The 23224-nt window shown below is 38.8% G+C and overlaps 1 protein-coding gene across 1 annotated transcript in view; it reads right to left on the reverse strand.

Moving 5' to 3' along the window:
• LOC124607003 (collagen alpha-1(XVIII) chain-like) overlaps positions 1–23224 on the reverse strand; it is a 939249-nt gene that overhangs the window by 145973 nt on the left and 770052 nt on the right. Inside the window, exons 11-14 of the mRNA XM_047139151.1 lie at positions 17247–17414; positions 16143–16260; positions 9809–9919; positions 9445–9581 (exon numbers count right to left, since the gene is read on the reverse strand). Coding sequence (XP_046995107.1) covers positions 9445–9581; positions 9809–9919; positions 16143–16260; positions 17247–17414 — 534 coding nt within the window. The remainder of the gene's footprint in view (positions 1–9444; positions 9582–9808; positions 9920–16142; positions 16261–17246; positions 17415–23224) is intronic.

Here is a 23224-nt window from a genome sequence, read left to right on the forward strand (position 1 = left end):
CCTGGATGCAAGACCAGTGTGACACCAAATTTGGTCAACAGATCTGAAGTATGAGATGAGTCTGTAAACACTCATCCCACAACTAGCAAAAATCACATGCTGTGCAAAGCAACTACATGTACATGATAAAGTAAGCACGGTGAGGGAAAAATCTGATAACATGGATGTTTTAGAGATTAGAACAACCGAGTTCAGAGACAAATGTATGTGAACTAATAATGGTCAGAACTTTCCAAAATAGAGAATCCTGTTACATACATGTTAAGCCTGAAGTCTTTTGGGGCCGTTTTCAATGAAGGTAAACTTTTATGGATTGTTACATTACTATATTACACATAGTTACAAAGCGAGCATATTGCCTGGCCTACAATTTCACAGTTAAAAGCAAGCACATAATAATAATAATAATAATAATAATAAAAAGATTTTCTCACATTCGCCTACCTAAAACAATCTAGCATTAAAATGTTTTCTCAAAACAGATTCATAAAAACAGAGAAAAATAAAAAAAGAACAAAAAATTATACCATAAAGCGCTGTAAAAGTGCCACCATTACATGGACTGCTCTCAGTGCTAGACATGAAGAATGAAATGACAATAACACCAATCTACAGCAACACTGACACTGGCAGTGCAAGTAAAAAAATCGTAACAGGCACAAAACTCATTCTTGATGATGTTTTCCTTTTACCACCCATGTTGCAGATAAAATTTTCTGGACTAATTCTGCATCATGAGGTACACATCTACCAATCCCAAGAACTTGTCCACGATTCATATTGCTACAAATGCTGGCAAAGTGTCAGCATGTGAAGAGCATTACTCAACAAAAGTCACAGCTAATATTTAATTAATTCAAAACAGTTCATGAGACGAGTTTCATTTTGGATTCTGTACTGATAAATGATACAAAAAGACACACTTTGATCTTTTAACGAGAAGTATGAGAGTTGGAACTTAAATAGTGGCAACTATTTATTCACAACCGATACATAAGAGCTAAATGTTTGCACCTGTTACTGTCCTTCAAAGTAGTCACCAGCACTGTGTAGAACCCATTGACAGCGAAGTGGAATGCATAGTATACCATTAGCAGAGCCTGTTCTGTTGATGGTGCGAACGGAGTGGTCTACTGCCTGTTGAATCTCTGGAACAGTTCTGAAGCGAATGCCAGGAAGTGGTTCCTTCATCTTCAGAATCAAATCAAAGTCATAAGGACTTAAGTCAAGGGAGTATGGTGGATGGTACAGTACTTCCCAGTCCCATCGACCGAACGAAGCAGCCACAGCTTGCACTGTATGCGCCTCTGCATTGTTGTGCAAAATGATGGCTGGGTTGCAGAGAAAGTGTCGCTGCTTCTTTCATAAGGCTGGTCACAGGTGATGACACTGTTGTGCTGTACGACCTCTGGCACATTCGATCTTGATCCAACTCCATTGTTCCTGTTTCGAAAACATAGTGACACCATTATGTTAGACTGATTGCTCACAAATGTCTGTGTTTTCCTCAATTTTGTGCACACCGGTGACATGGGATGGGCGAGTCCATTTGCCCAGAGGTAAGGTAGGTATGTCAACAACGTGTGCTATCAGCCACAATAGTAGATTCCATTGCATAGTGTCTCCACAGCAGTGTTGCCACTATTTAAGTACCAACCTAGGTATATATGAATTTGTTTGCAACAATGAGCAGAGTCAGGTCATAGCAAAACTGTCTCCTTGAGGTAGAATCAAAGTTGATCAAGTTCTGACCTGCCTATAATCAGATGTATTTGAGATAGACTATGGAAAGTCAAATATTTGATATTGATTGAGGAGCACCGTTCTTCTTCTGTGCATCAATAGTAGAAATTTTGCAAGAAAATAGTTATATTCCTTTTTGAATACAGCATCTTGGCATAAAATGAGTTTCATTGCCACAGTATGTGAGGTGCCTCTTCTCACACATGGAGCTAATACTGCTCGATGTTTATGGTGCTGTGATATTAGATACTGATAAAAAATGGTAAGCCATGTTAAAATAGTCAATTACCATCACTGGAAGGGTGATGTTTTGACTAATGATGAAATTGAAAACATAGCATGGGTATACAACCAACATAGTCACAAAAAGATGACATGGTAAGTTGCAGACAGACACACTAGTACATTAGATTTTGACCAGGTATGCCCACCTGCGTAAATGAATGGAAAATGCACACACATTCATTCGTGCAGGCAGGAAAACCTCACATACACGAGTGCTGCCAGAGATGATGGTCATATGTGCGTTAGGTGTGGTTGCTTGTGTGAATGAATGTGTGTGTGTGTGTGTGTGTGTGTTTCCATTTCTGACAAAAGCTCTGGTCGAAAGCTAATGTACAGCTAATGCCAGTCTGCAACTTAACATGTCATCTTTACAGTAAGTAGCAATCTATCTTTTTCTTGCACTATTGATATTCCAACCTTCAGTCTCCATTGTTCGATTTTAACACCAGCATACACTGAATCAAGGATTCATCATTAGTGCCCATGATTCCAATGACAGACAACACACAGTTAAAACAAATAGCTAAGATCGCTTTATCATAATGGTAAGCAGTTTTATGGATAATACTAGTTGTGTGCAGTTAAGGAAAGTCGTACTATGATTCTTGATGCAACTGGACATTTAATTAATTTGGGCACCTGTAAGATTATAGTGTGAACGCTCTCATTTATAATAATACCAGAGCACACAGTGTTAGTATCTCCATTTCTCATTTTTGGGTATAAACATGATAGTTCTACTGTTTACTGTAGTTGGATATTGTGAGCAATAGGAAACTTTATTGTGAAAGCATCTTATGATTAACCCAAAGTCTTTTGGGATAGATTTTTTTGTAAGAGATAAGTCAATTATTATCCGCAAAGTAGTTATAAAAATTTATTGTAATCAAATAGGAAACTTACAAGAACATCACTTTTCGACATAGTCTCCTTGCGTTTCAACGCACTCGGTCCATTGTTGTACAAGCTTCCTGATGCCCTCATAAAAGAAGGTTGAGCTGCAAGCGAGGAATGCACCGCATCTATCACTGCTTCGTCCGAGGCAAATCGACAGCCCCTTACTGCCTGTTTGATTGGACCAAACACTTGATAGTCAGAAGGGGCAAGATCAGGACTATATTGAGGATGATCCAGTACTTCCAATTTGAGTTTCTGGCGCTTTTCAGTAGTGGGCAGCAGTATGCGGACAGCCATTGTCGTGCAACAACACAACACCTTTTGACAGCTATCCTCGGTGTTTGCTTCGAATTGCAGGCTCTAGCCTGGCAGTAAGCATCTCACTGTAACGTACACTGTTTATTGCTGTGCCCTTGCCCCATAATGTTCCAGTACTGGACCTTGTGCATCCCAAAAAAATGTAAGCATCAGTTTTCCTGTGGACAGTTGGATCTTGAACTTTTTCTTGCATGGTGAATTTGGATGTTTCCATTCCATACTCTGCTGTATACTCTCTGGCTAGTAATGATGGATCCAAGTTTCATCACCAGTAATGATCCTGTCTAAGTAGTTGTCCCCTTCGTTACCATAGTGATCCAAAGGTTTTCTGCAGATGTCCAAGTGCGTTTGATTACGCAACTATATGAGTTGTTTTGGGATCCATCTTGCACAAACTTTATGAAACCCAAGTCTGTTGTGGATGTATTCATAGGCAGAACCATGATTAATTTGCAGACGACATGCCACTTTGTCATAGTTAATCGTCTGTCTAAGAAAATCATTTCACGTGAACGCTAAATGGTTTCTTCATTTGTGTTGGTAAATGGTCATCCAGCTCCTTCATTGTGCGTAACACTCCTGCGACCATTTCGGAAATTTTAAATCCATTCGAGGACATTCTGTTGCGGTGAAACACTGTTACTGTACTGTACCGAAAGTATTCCATGAATTTCAGCCCCAATACGCCTTCTGACCACAAAAAACAGATCATTGAACTTTGCTCTTCTTTGGTGCAAATAGTGGAGCAGCCATGATTAACAGCAGAACAGTGATAATGAAACTAATATAGCAGCTTGAAAATTGCAAAGATATAACAACAAATATACAAAGCATGCATCAACATAAAACAACAGTACTACCAAAATACACAAAAATATAACTAAATTGCAGATAATAATTGACTTACCCTCATATTAAATGTTCTTGGTGCATTATCACATTGTTAAAAAAATGTTCCAAGCTTTTGATGATATTCACCACTGTCTCTGTTAGGAAATCAACTGACTGTCAATGAAGTAAATGACTAACACAAATGTAATTTATGGAGTAGAACCCATTGTGACTAAGGATGAAGTGAACATTTGTTGACATTATTAAACAAATAAGGATACGTGCGGACAAAGCTATGGTCAGTCTCAATGTGGTTCCTCTACTTACAAACATTCCTGCTGAAGATAAGTTGAGTTTGCTTGCCAACAACCGCACTTCAGAAATTGTCAGGTTATTCTGACAAACACTGACCATCACTTTACATAGCAGCAAATACAATAATATGGCTAATTGAGTGACCCTGTGTTCGCCTTTGTCATCATCTGTGTCCAAATTTTTTCACGGCAAATTTTGAAGGAAGTGTCTTAAACAGTGCTCCTCTTCACACATTCTTTTTTTTTTACCATTATGTTGATGATATGTTATCAGTTTAGCCTCATACCAATCAAACATTCCAGTAGTTCACTGAGCATTGATCACATCTCAGTATAAAGTTTTCTGCAGAAATGGAGAAGGAAGGAAAGCTACCCTTATTTTAAGCTACCCTTATTAGGTGTTCAAGTTGGAGAGAAGTCAGACAGTTGGCTCAGCCAGTCAGTATATAGTAAACTGATTCAACACACCAACAGCTAAACAAGCACAGCTTCCATCATTCTGCTGGAAAAGGATCTGTGCTGAATGTTGTTATACAGAGCTAAAAGCATCAACAATGTAGAAAAATATAAGATTGCTGTGTACCGTAAAGATGACACATAAAGTTGCAGCCAAGCACAATTAAAAGACACTTAAGAATAAGGTTTCAGCCACAGCCTTCATCACAAAAGGGAGGAGAAACACACACCATTCATTCACACAAGCACACAAACCTCACACTTACAAGACTTCCAACTCTGGAAGCTAGGACCAGAATACAACTGTCACATGGAATGGAATCAGCAATCTGGAGGAGGTGAAGGGTGGACTGTGCAGGGACTAGAATGCCAACAGACATTGTGTCAGGAGGTTGTGGGGCAGGGAGGTGGGGAAAACATAGCAAAAAAGGAGAGGAGTGTGGCACGATGGGTGGGTGCGCTGACAGATGGCGGTGAACAAAGAGGGTGGGAGATGAGAATGGGAAGGAGGTGACAGGACAGAGGGGATAGAATCTGGTGGGCAGAGGGTGTGGAGATGGCATGTTACCATATGTTGAGGTCAGGATAATTACAGGAGCAGGGAATGTGTTGTAAGGACAACAACTCTGCACAGTTCAGAAAAGCTGGTTGTGGAGGGGAGGATCCAGAAGAGCGTATCAGAAAAGAACCTTACTAGTGCCAAAATAAACCACCTAGTCTCTGTGTTAAGATAAAATAATTATTGGTCACAATAAGTTAAATTGGCCCTCTGCTGTGCACATAAAGCCAAACACATTCAATGTAGTAAAGCTGGATGAATCTTAAACAAAGGACCTTTTGGCTATCTAAGAAAATTGAAGACACGTTGTACTTGGATACAATGGTCACGGACTCTGGGACACAGGCGTTTCTAATATTATATGTGAATGTGGCAGCAGTCATGTGCATAGGCTACTCAAACTTTTTCCCAGTGCCATACCCAAGATGAGCTGCATTTCAAGTACAGACCTGTATACTCTGTTTATCATAAGGTTACATATCACACCATTTATTCTTCCACATTTGCTTGAATCTCATTGGATTTCGTTTATGTGGAGTGGAAGCTAAGCGATGTCCAGTTCAGTCAAGTATGATCATAAGCATACATTTTATGCTGTGTTACACCCACATAGACTGAACAATAACGTGGGACAACACATTTAACTTTGACAGCACTGGCCAGTCAGTTGGTCCAAACTAACCTATAATGATGTGAGCAGTTGCAATTCAAACATAAAAAATGAGACAAGCATAGAAAAAAATATAGCCTCGAATGACATTTAATTTTTAAAGAGAATGAAATAACATTCAGCAAAACTCCAGCACTAGCGCATGCTTCTTGGGTGACCAGATGGAAAGCATAAAATGTTCTCATTTTCACCTAATATAGTATTCTAATTATATACATGAGTGATGAGAATTCCTAACTTAAACATAGGGTAATTTTCCTGAATGAGCTATGTGTTATGCAAAAGTATACTGCAGGGATTTCACAGTATTGTTGAATACTGAAGCCACTGAAGGTATTAATTACAGACAGTTAACTAGTAATCTCTTAGCTCCTTCCTTATATGTATCCGAGAAATACATTTCAGTTCTGGACTTGTCATCTGCTATGTTGATAACGAGTTGATCAACAACAGAATCCACAAAGTCACCCAGGTGCCACATTTTCTCCTCTTCTGCCATTCTATATCCCACCACCGTTCAACAGTGACATGTCAAAAAGCTGTATGTATTAATTGCAGCACGATAATTGGGAACTTAGATTGAAAAGAAAACAGGAATTTTGTGTGCAATGTGTAATTAGAAACAAGAAGAATGCATTAATCATAAAAAATGATGATGAATTTTACAGTTACGAGATAAAGGTGTTTAAAAAAAAAAAAAAAAAAAAAAAAAAAGACAGGGATGACCAAGGCGAGACTGGAACCAGCGATCCATGAACTCCACCAGATGATGAATCTACTATGCTACCAATTCCGCTGTATATACAGTGTGTATGCGTCTCTAAACTGTATCATAAATACAGACCCTCAGAAAACTTGCAAGATGATTTTTTCTGAAAATTTATGAAAACCATTAAGAACAACCTATTTTTCGACAGATTTTAACTGTGATCCATGTGCGTGTTTAACTAAGGAGCAGGGAGCAGCCTCTGCCATTTTCATACTGTGCATTAACAGCGTGATAATCAGAGCACAACAGTGCACAAGCTGTAACCATACACAATTTTTGAAAGAAAACCTACATAACTAAAGCAAGATTAAGAAAAACGTTGATGGCTGTTAATACATTAGAATACCTTAAAGTCTCATTTAACATAACTTAGTATTAAGATATCTAATACATAAGTAGGACCTATTTCCAAGAGCATAACAACATCAATGTACGGGGGCTACGGCTTCTGACCAATCATCACGTTTGTGTTTGTTTACATCGGTTTATTCTTGTGATCAGCAGAGCATAGAAAAATCTGTTGTTGCTGGATGCTGACTTATGAATATGCACAAGATCTTGTTTGAAAAAATACTACCGTATTTACTCGAACATAAGCCGCACTTGAATCTAAGCCGCACCTGAAAAATGAGACTCGAAATCAAGGAAAAAAAAATTCTCAAATCTAAGCAGCACCTGAAATTTGAGAGTTGAAATTCAAGGGGAGAGAAAAGTTTTAGGCCGAAACAAAGTTGGTCCATTGTAATATGAGACACAATTTAGGTCGATTGAATGACGATACAGCTACAGTAGTTTGGTTCGAGTTGTAAGCTTAGAAGTTAAGCTTTACCAGGTAGCCATTGCTATGCGTCAGGCGCTCCGTCCTTATTTACATGGGTAACCTTCCTTTTTCACGTGATTCGTCTGGTTTGAATTGATTGCTTATTTTTCTTTGATCTGATAAGCGCCGTTTTCTTTGTTATAGGTGTTTACGTCACTCTAAGCTGAAAATTCATTACTGTACTGTGTCATGCATTGTTTGTCACATTCTGATAGTGCGTGTTTACGGCCTGTCGCCGACGCGGCATGGCTTGCTTTTGTGCGCGCTACCGCCGCTTACAGTTAAAAAAAAAAAAAGAGACTGCTATTTGTTGTTACTTACACTGCTGCTTTCTTTGATAATGATCAACAAGAACCAAATAACAGACTCCATATGATAGAAGATGTTCTGAACGAGAGTTTAGCGAAAAATTTTCTCCGTTTGAAAATCTTTGTAGGTGCCTCTTTAGTACATTACATTCTGCACAGAAATTAGAGTCATCTTAGATTTAAAAATCTAGTCAATTGCTGTGCTTCATTTCTGACTGTATCACTATTAGGCATAAGAATAATACGAATACAAACATGACATGATATGTATATTCTTTCGTGTTTGCTATTGTCTCACTCTAGTTTCGTAGTTTATTAGGCAGACATGATTTAAATGAGATAGCAGCAAACACGAAACAATACATGACAAAATGTTTATATTCATATTATTCTTATGGTGAAGAGAATACTGCATGTGATTCACAATTCATAAAAGTTCCTATCAGCAACCATCTCTTCTCACAGGTAGGAAAAAATTGAGAATGTAGAGTTGGCCATATTGACGAGTAGAGTTGGCCATATTGACAAACATCCCAAACAGTCTTGCCAGTCGGATTTTCATAGTACATTAAAATGCTGCTACATTCGAAGATGAACAACACGGAATTTGTATTTACTTCATTGTATATTGTATGAAAATGCAGTGGTCGAAACTCGGGGCAGAGAAAAAAGCTAGTCTTCCACCTTTTTTAAATTTATTTACTGACGCAGAGGATTTGGTGCCAGTATTTATCTTTGTGCCTACAAAGCATGCCTGTGTAGCGCTACATATATTCGACGGCAGAAGTTAGTTGTGGCGGCACCCACCAACATTTTTCAGAACTTCCGCTTGCTTTGCACTCGATTCCAAGCCGCAGGCGGTTTTTTGGATTACAAAAACCGGAAAAAAAAGTGCGGCTTAGATTCGAGTAAATACGGTAGTTACAGCCCATGCTTCAAACTACTGGGACATACACAGTCCTCAGAGACTCTGTAGAAATTAGAATGTGTGCCAGCGACTTTAATAGGATATGAGCTATGGACTCAGCAATGTGGGCAATTGACACACAGTCTGCACCAGGCGTATGTTCGTGAGGTGCTGCAACTGACTTACCATCACTGGCACATATTTAATCTCTGGCTGCAGACAGCACTATTACATAATTCACATTTATGTGATTCTGGTACTTCATTGATGGTCACTTACTTTGCTAATAAAGAGAATAGTGGATATTGTCAAAAGCTTGATTAAAAATCAGTAACAATTAAAAAAAACATTTTTATAAAAAATTAATATGACAATAATTGTGAAAATGTTTCATAAGAAATTTTTCCCCTTAGGCACCAAAATATGGTTCAACAAAAAGCAGCAATGCCATCATGTTTACACCCATTCGTTGAGACTGATTTTATGTTATTGTTCAATGTAAATGGATAGATAGTAAAACAAGTTTCAAAAAGCAAGGTTATCAGACACAAAGTCATTTTTACTTACTTGTAGGCCATTAGTGCCAGGATTTCCTGGAAAACCATCAGCTCCTCTCTCACCCTTTTCTCCTTTGGGCCCCACATCGCCCTTATCACCTTTCGGACCTGTCTCTCCAGGATCACCTTTTTGACCTCCCAACCGACCTAATTAGCACAAAAAAATTAAACAGGTTGTGTCAACTCTGAATAGTGAGCAGAAAGTAATAAAGGCTATGCAAACTTACAAAACTATTTCTTAGGAATGAAAAGAATAGTTTGTTCAATGTGAAAATCTTAAAATCCTAATACATACAAAGGAATGTCCCCCCCCCCCCCCAGGAATATTGCACAACATGGGGTAACAACCAACGTAGAAGTGAACAAAACCTTACCTGAACCAAAACCTGAGCCACTCAATTCAACATCATCTGGGTCAATGAGGGCAATGCCCGGGGGTCCTGGTGGTCCTGGAGGTCCAGGTTTCCCCGTGTCACCGGATTCTCCTGCAGGGGATAAGAAATAACAATGTTCTCTACAACACATCTCAAAGTTAGAATTGTAATACATTTAGTATAGAAAGAGCCATGGAATATTTTTTTATTTGTTACTTCTTTTCACTACAGCTGATATTTTTGTTGCAAGTGATCAGCAACTTTATTGAGAATTAGAAAATTTTAATACATTATTTATTTTTCAGTCTCAGCAGCACATTTTTTTTAAATACAGTATGACTATCTTTGATCTTCCTGAATAATTTTTAGATCTATGTAGTTGGGTCAGCAATCCATTGTATCTGTACCAGAACCATACATTAGAATACTGCCAGTATTCTGATGCGTGATTCAGATACAGACACGACAGATTGCTGACAACTACATAGATCTGAAGATAATACAGGGAGATTGAAACTGGTCATATAGAATTTAAAAAAAAGTGTATTCTGATGTGTGGTTCTGAAAGAGACATGACAGGTTGCTGACGCAACTACATAGATCTGAAGATGAGTGAAGGAGATCAAAACTCGCCATTCTGTATTTAAAAAAGTGCAATTGGGACTGAAAAATAAATGAAATATTAAAACTGTTTTCAATGTAACATCTCTTTTGTCAGTAATGAATGAGTATTGCTGCAACACAGAGCTCTTAAACTCAGAAAATGATAATCAAAAAGATACAACTAACTCTGCTAAAGAATCGTAAATTGGGCACAAGTTCATTCATTCATTGTGAATCTTAGAGTCAGTCAGGAAGGGGAATCTTCAGGGGTGTGGAATGAGTCAAGGCACACATTGGCAAAAGGTAAGGAAATCATAGAGACCTCACCCATATACTGAATTAACAATGAAGTATCACTACACTGCTTGATGCTACCCACACTTATACAGCTACTCAATCAGATAAATTAAAAAGTGAGCTACTACTCTGAAAATAGCTAATGCCTTCTCTGTTATAATAGATAGCTGCTGTTAATCTGCTTTAGGTAGCTTAATGTTTACATAATTACAAAGATACTCCTCAAAGAAAATAGAGGTCTTCACTTCTAAATACCAAGTCTTATTTATGCTACATTACTTGTCAAACTACTTTACAACAAATAGTGCTGCTTGCCAGGTAGCTAACAGAACTGTTCAATACTTGGATCTAGATGTTTAGATAATTTGTAGAAAGAGCTGCTAATGATGAATGTTTTAATTTTATTCTGAAGTAGTAGGGGGTGCCAGTTTCTTCATTTATGTTAGACAGGAGCTTGTTGAATACTTTTGCACCAGAGTACACAACTCCACTACAACCCATAGACAAGGAGCCAAAGCCCACATAAAAATTATTTCTGGGCTTTGTGTTATTATTGCATACATAACAGTTTAGCTAAAATTAAATTTTATTATCAGGAACATAGACTGTTAAGGAGTAAATGTATGGGGAAATGAGTGTAATAATTCCAGTATCTAAAGTGGCTTCTCCTAGATATAGTATTAATCAACCGGATCCTCAGTCTTACTTTGAGAAGTATGTTTTACAACTAACACTGAACATTCTTGGACCTGTTCATTGCAATGTCAAACATGTACAGTGGTTTTGTACGAGTAGGTGTGAAATTCCGTACATCAAAACTGAATTTTGACACATTCTCTAGAGAAGTAGGTGATATTTCTTGTGAAGAAGTGAGCTAGATTACTATTTCAAAGTCTCATTAGAATAGAAAATGAAGGGACCGTGTATAGCAACAATAATTATTGTCTCTAAAAGCACTGAAGAGAAACAATTTCTGAGAGCTCATGGTCGAGATGTTACTGAAATGTTTCATACTGGCTTCAAAGTCTGTCACAGCTAACCGGTTCTGATGCATCTTCAATACAAAATGTTATCAGTTAATGTAGAGATAATGGACATTTTGAAGTGTTCAAGTTTGTTGGTGCCTTATACTGCTGCAGTAACGTACCAGAAAAACATTGAAAACAAATTCTTACATCTTTTGATTTTTAATACACTTTTCATCCTGTAATAAAAAACACTTCTGATGCAGGTTTGTGAGCTACAGAACTTTCAAACCATCCATCTGTCATTATTTGCTTTTGTAGTGAGTAATAGTATGCAGGAAGAGAAAAGAAATTTATATTACTTTTAATGGAAATTTCTGACTTTTCTAAAGATTGTCAAGACCTTTTCCCATTACAGCATACAAGTTTTGGAAATTATAGTGATGCTTGTAGCTGTAATATCTTTGGGAGAAATGGGTAGCCAATTGAGAAAGGCTCTGCTACAAGAGACAAGGAGTGCTTTTCTTATTCAGAATGAGGGTGAAACAAATGGTGATCTAATAAATACTAGATAGTGGCATATACAAGGAATTGTTTGAAAAAAAAAAAAAAAAAAAACACCTACACAGAGGTTGTAGCACCTCATTTCCTGGCAATGCTTGTGTACTGTTCCTCTGGCTGTTGTCTATGAAAGGATTGGATTCTGGGGGAAGGAGGCTTTCTTCAGTCTGCAACTGAAGAGCAGTCTTTCCTTAATTCTCACAAATGGGTTGTGGTCGGAACTTACATGGCTGACTTAGAGGCTCAGAAATTTCCTCGTGATGGCTGTTGGTTCCAACAACTTGTCCAGAAAAAGTCCTTAAAGACCTGCTAGGATGCAGCACCTTACAGAAACGGTGTAAGGAGGAGCAGGAACTAGCCAATGAGAATTACTATATTCTGCTCCTAATTTGGATTCGCTGGAAGGCCAATCTGTTACATAATATCGTGGCATGGATTTGGAGCTCACAAAGTTGGAGGAGTCTGCCACAGCCCTCGCGGGATGAGAAGGTGAGTCATAGGCCCTCTGGGGAAATATTTTTGTTTTAGAGTGCTTAACATTTGAAGTCTGGGATTAGTGAGCTTTCATAATCAATAAGGGTACTTACACAGTATGGAAAGCCTACAAAAGATTCGAAAGTGTCTTTCTGTGCACTGGCATCGAATTCTGCTTAGGTAGTTTGCTGTTTTTTTGGGTGAGTGTTGTGGATTAGTGTGTGCGTACCTGTTTGATAGAGAAAGGTGTCAGAGCAGAGCATGGAGTCATTAGCCAGCTGGAGGTAGGTTTTGATACAAGTGATGGGCTAATTGACATCAACCAAGCACTTCAATTTGAATTTGGCTGTTAACAGTGAACATATTTCACTCCAGTGGTTGGATTTCCGAATCGCTCCCGAAATTTATCAAGTTACAAGGTTTTTCATTATTGAATTTGGAGGTGTCAGAAATTTAGCCCTATCTCACAAGCCAAAGCAAGGTTGGCAACCATTATTTAAACCAAATGAAATTATCATGCTGCAGTGAAGTATGAGCTGATGTGAAAGTTCCTGGCAGATTAAAGCTGTGTGCCAGACCGAGACTCAAACTCGGGACATTTGCCTTTAGCAGAAAAGTGCTCTACCATCTGAGCTATCCAAGCACTACTCACGACCCTTCCTCACAGCTTTAATTCTGACAGTACCTCATCTCCTACATTAAAAACTTCATAGAAGCTCTCCTGCAGACCTTGCAGAACTAGCACTCTGGGAGGAAAGGATATTGCAGAGACATGGCTTAGCCACAGCCTGGGGATATTTCCATAATGAAATTTTCACTCTGCAGCAAAGTGTGCGCTGATATGAAACTTGCCGGCAGATTAAAACTGTGAGTTAGACTGAGACTCAAACTTGGGAAGTTTGCCCAGGAGTCCCAGTCTGGCAACAAGTTTTAATCTGCTGGGAAGTTTCATATCAGCACACATTCCACAGCAGAATTGAAATTTCATCCTGGAAACAGCCCCCAGGCTGTGGCTAAGCCATGCTTCCATTATATACTTTCTTCTATGAGTTCTAGTTTTGTAAGTTTCACAGAAGAACTTCTGTGACACTTGGAAGGTAGCAGACGAGGTACCAGCGGAAGTAAAGCTGTAAGGACAGGTCATGGTCATGCTTGGATAGCTTAGTCAGTAGAGCACTTGCCCATGAAAAGTAAAGATCCTGAGTTCAAATCTTGGAGCAGCACTAGGTTTTAATCTGCCAGGAAGTTTCATATCAGTACACATTCTACTGCAGAGTGAAAATTTCATTCCTGGAAGTTTCAAGGTGTTTCAGCAGTCATTTACACAGGGTCCCATATGTGAATGGAATGGGAAGAAGCCCTAGGAAATGGTATAGTGGGACATAGCCTCTGCCATCCACTTCACAATGGCCCACAGAGTATGGACGCGGATGCAGATTTAAAAACAATGCACAGGATATATGTTACAAGACAGTTAACTTTATGGACAAAAACAAAATTAATATTCATACATCATGTTTCATACAGAACTTTTTGCAATAAGAACCAAGTTTCTCAACACACTTCTCTCAGCATAAGAACCAAGTTTCTCAACACACTTCTCTCTGTAGAGCTTAAGTTTCAAAATGTCCTGTTCAAAGGACTCCGTCCACCTGTCAGTACAAGACTAACTGACCTAATCTTCAGGCTGACAGAGCTGCCAGCCAAGGGCTTTCTTCAGTTAACTGTTAGCCTAATAGATTTACAATGATGCACAGAGAACACTGTTTACTGGGTGTACACTCCTGGCATAAACAGATACTGAACCATGGAACCACACAATGTCAAAGAACACCCTATTTTAGTGTTTGCCATAAAGAGTGTGACACAGTTTGAAGATAGTGTCAGTATGTTTCAACACCGACAGTCTTCTCACTTGTGTTAAATTCCACTAACATATCATCGATGGCACACAACATAGTCTCATTGTAGATACTGTGACCCTGAATTTCTCTGATTGCAAAGCAGATGAATGCTTCCAAACTGTAGGACCTTATTTTGACCCAAGCTTGGAATGGTATGGTCAGAATTCACAATTCCTTCAAAAAAACATCTTGGACATTTGCCAAGATGAACAGTTACTATTCTCTGCCCATGCTGTTTATCTGTCCCAACCAACTTACTAATACATATATAACTCATATTTTAAGTAATGTTCACCCGTATTGGAAATTCTGAGGCCACTTCTTCACACACTGGATAAAGGTCTCTGTTTCGGGTCCTTCAGCTGATGTTTACCTAGGGGTACTGGCTGAAATTCTCAAAGAATTGATCAAGTTTTTGGGTCAACTTTATACGTAGTCAGATGAGCACAGAAAATCTCAGCCAATACCACCACAACTACACATAATCTCTACATGTGAGCTTAACTTCAGTTCACCATGAGCAATAGATAATGATTCTTTGACAATGCCTGCCACAAATGTTGTGAAAAGGTCATACTGTCAATGGAAGAGGCAATGGGCAAAGAGCCCGAAACAGATGCCTCCAGTAAATTTGTTCAAAGGTGTTGTGCTTAACACTGATAACCCAGTGCAATGCACAACAAGACAGGCATAATCTGCAGTTCTTGTGTCAATCTTGTACCAAATCTAACTATAAAATTTTAAAGAGTTATTTTTTTCTATAAGAAAAACAATCACAAAGTGCTTTTCATATTTACACTGTATTAATAGTGTTCTGGTTCCTCTTTCTGATGTGAGGAACAGAGCACATAATGTGATGATTGTGGTTTTGGAAAGGGGAGAAGCATTTACAACCCATAAGCTGCGAATTTCCATATATATGTCTTGCAAAATGTATCATTTCAACAGATTTTATTTGATAGTATGTGTTCTGTGCCTATACTTTTAACACAGGCAGATTTGATTCTTCTTCATCTATAAAAGAAAGGAAGGTACTTCAGGGAAAAAAAATCCATTAGTTATTTAGTTAATCGGATGTTCTCTGGATCATAATTATGGTCTCTATGATGTGAAATGAGACAGTTTAGGATTACAATACACTCTGTTAGTGAAAAATACATTATTACAACTGTACTACACATGCCATCTTATCTCATTACTTGTCACTGCTGCCGCTCTGCCCCAGGGCATCTGAATCTGACATGCAGCACTCTACTAATAAGTTACTTGGTGACACCTAGCTTCTCCAGCACAATAATATGGGAGCAGAAATTGTCATGCACTACTTCTCAATTATACTTATAGTTTCTCTCTCGAGCACCATCCTTGTTTTTCTGTGACAGTGAAGCCTTCACTCCCTACTCCTATGCATAAAGCTTTTCCTCTGCAGTTTCCAATGTGCTGCATCACACATGGCATAATTAACTTATAAAGATTAAACAATAATCTCTGAGACACTCATGCAGCAATGAACTATGGAAATGCACTCACCCTTCTGTCCCTTGTTACCATCTCTTCCATTGGTTCCAGGATACCCAGGCATGCCATCTATTCCTGGAGCTCCAGGCTCTCCTTTAAAGCCAACAGGACCCTGAGGCCCTGGATGGCCCTGTGATCATTTAAATAATAATAATAATAATAATAATAATAGTGAACATTTAAATAATAATAGTAATTATTATTACTATTATAATTATAATAATTTCTCTAGTTTGGTTTGTTACAGAATTCACAAATGTTACATTGCTATCATATGGAAACAGAAAAAGCAGTACTTACATTCAGCATGACAAAAGAAAAGGGATCCTGTACTTTTCAAACAATGGAAACTCCAGGTGGGTATATCAACAATGTAGGAAAATTGCTCCCACCGTATAGTGATGCTCAGTCGCAGATAGGCACAACAAAAAGACTGTCTGAAAATGAGCTTTCAGCCAACTAGGCATTCGTCAGAAGTAGACAAAACACACACACACACACACACACACACACACACACACACACACACACACACACAAACAAACAAACAAACAATCACTTTCTGACAGTCTTTTTGTTGTGCCTATCTGCGACTCAGCATCTCCACTATATGGTGAGCAGCAACCATTCTTTTCATGACACTGTTACATTCCATCCAGGATTTTCCATTGTTTAAAAATGTAGGAAAAGACAGATTGCTACTTATCATAAAGAAGACACATTCAGCTGCAGACGAGCACAATTAAAAGACACTTACATAACACTTTCGGCCACAGTTTTCATCAGTAAAAGAGAAAACCACACCATTCACACAGACAAGCAAGTACACCTCATGCACACATGACCCCAAAATCCAGCATCTCAGGTTGGAATTCTGGCCTGAGAGGCTGAAGTTGGCGGTCATGTGTGCATAAGGTGTGCTTGCTTGTGCATATGAATCATGTGTGTTTCTTTCTTGCTGATGAAAGCTTTAAGCAAGTGTCTTTTAATTGTGCCTGTCTGCAACTTAACATGTCTTCCTTATGTTAAGTAGCACTCTATCTTTTCCTGCAACTCTTGTACTTTTCATTTTCTCATAAATTCAGTGGAGATGTAACGGTGATGTCAGGAACTTACCCTGTCCCCCTTTGGTCCTTTTAGTCCAGCATCTCCCCTGTCTCCCTTACTGCCGGGAACACCCCTTTCACCGGGCAGTCCTGGGATGCCTGGAATCCCAGGCTCACCCTTTGGACCCGGACTGCCCGGCCTCCCAAGAGATGAAGCATATCCTGTCGATCCTAATTCCTGAAAAAGAATTGGCAAAGAAAAATAATCTCTAGTGAACACATGGAATCTATCTAATTGCACACATGAGCATCAAAACTGCAGTATTTGTTAACATTAGAATGCCCAGAGGGGTAAAAATGACCACTTTTTGTTTTGAAGTGATGGCTATGTTGCACACAATGATTTCAGCAACATTCCCTTATGACTTTTATTCGTTTGGGATATACTTTCATTATACTGAAGAACAGCGCATGTTGCACAACTGATCACGACTTTTTGCAGGGTACACCTTTAATGCCCACAGTGATCATATTGACTCCTTTAAGATAAGCCTATACTTTCGTTTATTGGTATGCCTTATGCTTATTTCATGCCCTTCCAAACTTCATCTCATTTACTATGAGATTTAATAACTAACTTTTGTTCATATTATTATGCTATGAATGGAAAACAATGGATTCAATAAGATTTACTGCTGTCTTCAGTCCATTCATTTCATGCACTGCACTGTTGAAGCTATTTTTTTTATACAACAATGGTCACTTTACAGATGGCAGTGAACTTCGTTCTGACAATTCAGAATCAGGCAACTAGTGACGATAACTCATCTAATAGTAATGATACTGACTCTTTGGATATTGAAGTGTAGTAAGTATGTTGTTATTGTCATTTCTGCTAATTTATTATAGTAGTACCCTTACCTAAATACAATTTTACAGTACGTAAATTAGAATTTATACTGGTAATAGCTTTCGTACAGTTTTACAGTTACTCGTTAGTGTGGCGACCATTGCCCACTGGAACACTATTATTCATCTTTGATGTTATGATCTTTGACTCTGCTACCTTTGTCTTTGTGTCTAAGTGTCATGGTGAGTTGTTCAGTTGTTGTACATTTCGTTAAAATTTATGATAGCCAATCATTTATTACTGATTTCCATTCTCTACCATATCATCATTAAGACTGGTATAATTAAAGTTAGTTTAATTATTGTGTTTCATGTGTCAGGAAAATTCATATAACAGAAGAGGAGATGATTCTGCTCCTCTGAGTATAAAATAAGTGACTGTTTCTTCATCACCTGATGTAACATACATAGAAGTTGCTCCTGACAGTACAGTCTGGACAGAAGCAGTGCCTAAGGTGGATGTCTTCCTTGTCATAATATTTTGAGAGTATCCTTTACTTATACCACATGCAAGAAGAAATGTAAGTGATGAACTTGTATCAAGTAGGCGGCCCCTGTTCATAGACAATTTCATAATCAAATACATTATGAAACGTACTATAACAGAGGCACACACAGTACTAGGAAATGAGAACTGGACGACAATTATGAAAGAAACAGAAGCATTTATTGCAATTAAATATGCTTGTGGTGGGAGTGGATGGAGGAGTACAGACCTCCACAGCTTATAGTCAAGCTCCTGGGGCCTACCATATTGTGTAGAAACCATGAGTAGAAACAGATCCTGAGTAATTATGAGATTCCTGAGGTTTGGTGAGAAGTCTACAACTACTGTACATTAACAGAATAATAAATCTGCATTGGCTTCTGCTGTTTGGAAAAAAAATCATATAAAACTGCACCATATATTACAAAATTGGATCTGGCATAATGACAGATGAGCAACTCTCCTGAGTAAAGCTAGCTGTTGTTTCACACAATTCATGGCTTCGAAGCCTGACAAATATGGACAAAAGTACTGCTCAAAGGTAGATGTTGACAGTAGTATATTCTCAGTGGTTTCCTTTATCTTGGTAGGGGTATTGCATGATCCCAAAATGAATGGGTTTCAGATTAGGTACTGGTGTGTCTTAAGGAACCATTGCTATACAGAAGCACAAACATCTCTACAGATAACTAATTCACTTCCCTCAAAATTGCCAACAAACTGACGGAAAGTCAACTCCCATTGCACGAACAATAAATAGGGCAACAAGAAAAATACGACATTCTATGAAGTCTTTGAAAGCACCTCTCTGTTCGACAAAATTTTTAAAACATGATGATATTATGATATTTCCTTGATGGTACTTTAAGTAAAAAAAAAAAAAAAAAAAAAAAAAAAAAAAAAAAAAAAAAAAAACATTATAGTAATTAGTTACTTTCATCCTAGTGTAACTATAAATACAAATGTGGAAAAAACTCATGAACCTATAGATTATTACAAGAAGACAACATGGCCATGTAGTATCTGGTGAAGACCTTCTCAAGTTGTCTAGTACACTCCTTTTACAACATTCTCGACTTAGCAGGAATAAATGAATGTAGTATTGAGAACTGATACTGGAGTGGAGATCAAAAGAAGACATTTTATTCAACAACTTTCAGAGGAACTACATCATAAGTAGATGAAGAGTCACTCACTTTGTAGGACCACGGAAATTATGAAAATGAAAATGACACAGCACAGACACACGGTAAATCTTAAGTTCTTAAATTCAAAACTACTTCCAAGTGCACTCTTTGCAAGAAGATGTTTTGCAGAAAACGCACAAAGAAAACTGAATACAAATCTGTCAACTGTGTAGAAGTATGAACTAGTTAAAATTGCTGTAAACAGGAATAATTCAATTTTTCTATGCATTTAAAACTATGCGAAGTTACAGGTTTCAGTGAACTTTGGTTATTTTTTAAATAATTGATTGTATTTGTTTTCTGTGGCATTTTATTTGCAATTATGTATATTAAATGGCAAATAAATCCTGTGGAATCTTAAAAATATAATAACTAAATACAATTTTGAAATAATAATTAAGAACACTGTTGTCATATAAGTGTCACAATGACCCCTCTGGGCTTTGGAGAGGGTAGGGAGAAGCTGCAGTGTTGCCACAGTGTTAATTGCATTCACATGCAAATTTAAAGATAAGTATACAATGATTTCAAGTCACAGTGAGAATTTCAACTGATGTGTATGGAGATACTGCCACCCAAAGAAGCAGAATATTGGTTCCGAGGAAGGGGTGAGAGGAGAACAAATATTTGTCTTAGACGGAAGACCTCTGTTCTAACTTCAAACACTGAACTAAAAGGTAATTGTTTACACGTCAGCATAAAACATTCTAGTCTTTTTCGTATTTATTGGTTGTATTTTTTACCATTCGTATACGGGCACCTTTGCAACTGACATCTTTACGCTATGGGTATGTGACATTTTGTGAAATTGATTCTTCAGCAACATTATCGGTGCTGTACAGAAATATCAAATATACATACAGTACTATTTGCTTAAGGATAGAAACAATAAGTGTTTATAGAGAACATTAATCACAGTTAACCTCATTTTTGAGCCAATAGCACCCGTCGACACTCACAAATATAGGCACAGAAAATAATGTCTGCTTCTATACGTGCTAATCTCTACGAAAACTCAAATGGGCACAACTGTTATTTGCGTGCTTATTGGATTCTGAAAAACAATACGTTAGATGTTTTGCTGTACGGGAAGATGTGGATTGCATCCTGAGGTTCCAGCCCCACAGACATAACTGCTGAACGTTATTTGCAAACTTCTTCGTAAGCGTCGAGCTCCGTTGCTCTTGATCAGCAGACGTCGGAAAAATTCGTGCTGCTATATCCGTTTTTTTGTACACGTGCGCTTACTGGCTATTGACTGCTACTAAAAAAATCTCACACTTCAACTTTTCCCCGAGTGCACAATGTTTCGAGATGAATCTTGCGATCGGCCCGTCGCTTAATAGCTGCTGTAGAGACGCCCACCTCCCTTTTCCCAGAGCAGCTAGCGTTGTCTTATGAGAGAAGCAAACATGTAATGGGGTAATGAGTCGCAGAGGTGACACGATGATTTATGGCGAGTCGCTAGAAGGGCCAACCTTTTCATTCATTTAGGCAAATAATATTAACAATCACTATGCATACAAGGGCCAACACCATACTCATAGTTGCGCACAAGAATTCCGGAGCGGCACGAAGTCAACCGACTCCCATAGATCATCAGACAATGGCCAAGTAAAAGTGTGCTACCAAGTACACGCTAGAGATGGGTCGAACTCGTTCATTCCCGTGAACTACTTCATTCATTTCACTCTTTGCCGTGAAGCGTTCAAATGAAGTAGTTCATTCATGAAGTACGGAAGCCTGGCGAAGTTGCCCAGTTCGCCGCTCAGCTGCGGCTACGCTCGCTTCGCCTCGCTCGTACAATAAAGCTTCGTAATACTTCATAATTTTACCAACAGATGGCCGAACTATGCAGTAACGTGCACGCAACGTTTTGCGCTCTTATAGCGTCTGAGTTAAATAGAGCATGGTCGAAGGGGACAAAGGAAAGATAAACAGAGAAGCCTGTCACATATAAGTCTCGCTCGACATTTTCTCATGGAGCGCCCAAAAAAGTCTTTATCTGTCAAATGAAACATTATGTGTTGTATTCATGGACTGAAAACTAGGGCTACCAACGAAATGCAGCCCAATTTTATGTTCCTATTAAAATCTAATCCAAAATAGAATGAGTATGTTTACCACTGTCACAAAGTCTATATACATACGTTAAGTAATTATTCAGAAGTTTTCCTGTAGATTTTACTTTTTTTGAGAATAATAACCCTCCAGATTCAAGACGTTAACTGTCACCTGTAGTCATTGGTACGATTTCAGGTAAAATCCCTCTTTCAGTGTTATTAACAAACATTTATTTTCATGTCGGCTGTGCGTGCTTAGACAGCCAGCATCTTTGTTTGTATCTTTAATATTCATTTGTCTGCAAGCGCTGCCAACGGTAGGCTACCGGTAGACGCGAAGTTTAGCTGCACAAATAGTCACGGGTAATGATGTCAGCACTGCAGGAAGCAACTGACGCTGCTTTCCCCTCGCCCCTCACCAACACAACCCCTCGTAAACCTATCGTTCCCCACAAACACCGTTCGATTCGTCGACAGGCAGTAGAGGAGGACGGAAGTGAAGTGACGTAGCGCCGGTGTAGTGGGAGACGGAGAGGGGAAGAGAGTGAGTGAACTCGAAAAAAGTGTGGAGTGTGCTATCTGTGAAGAGTTTGAAGTACCAGTTCATTGAAATTGAGTGGTTAGTTCACACTTCGCTGGAGTGAAGCGTTCATTTGAACGACTCATTCACGAGCTCCCCATCACTAGTACACGCACGGTATTGACACTGACAGTTTTCTGGGAGCGAAGGAACCGGTAGAAGTCGGATGACTTCGTGCCGGTACCGGTACGGAATGTTACCGCCTGTCGCCTACCTCAGCTAAGAAACAATATACCACACTGTAGTACTATAGCGGCAATGTGCTGACTGCCCCGCGAGGAAAAGGCGGAGCTTGTTTTCCCTACATTTCCGCCCTTGCAGCAGCCTTTAAGCTAGGTACAGTCTGTTCAAAATTACATTTGGGTTGACAGCTACGGCGGAGGTTCAACATTACTTTTCATCTACGTCCACACCATACTCCGCGAGCCACCTAATGGTGTGTGGTGTAGGGTACTTTCGGTACGGCTATCCGTTCCACTCGTGGATTGTGCGTGGAAAAAATGATTGTCGGTAAGCCTCTGTATTGGTTCTAATTTTTCGAATTTTCTCCTCGTGATCAATACGCAAATTTCAATAGCAAATCTCTCCGTGTTGCACAACGCCTCTCTTGTAGCGCCTGCCAATGGAGTTTGTTTAGCATCTCGGTAACACTCTCTCGCCAGCCAACGATCCCGAGACGAAACGCGCAGCTCTTCGTTGGATCTTCTCTATCAGTCCTACCTAATAGGCATCCCAGATAGAAGAACATTACTCAAGAATCTGGCGAACAAGCGCCTTATAAGCCACTTCTTTCGTGGATGAGTTAAATTTTCTCAAGATTCT

The sequence above is a fragment of the Schistocerca americana genome, chromosome 3 (assembly GCF_021461395.2).
Source record: "Schistocerca americana isolate TAMUIC-IGC-003095 chromosome 3, iqSchAmer2.1, whole genome shotgun sequence".
NCBI lineage: Eukaryota > Metazoa > Arthropoda > Insecta > Orthoptera > Acrididae > Schistocerca > Schistocerca americana.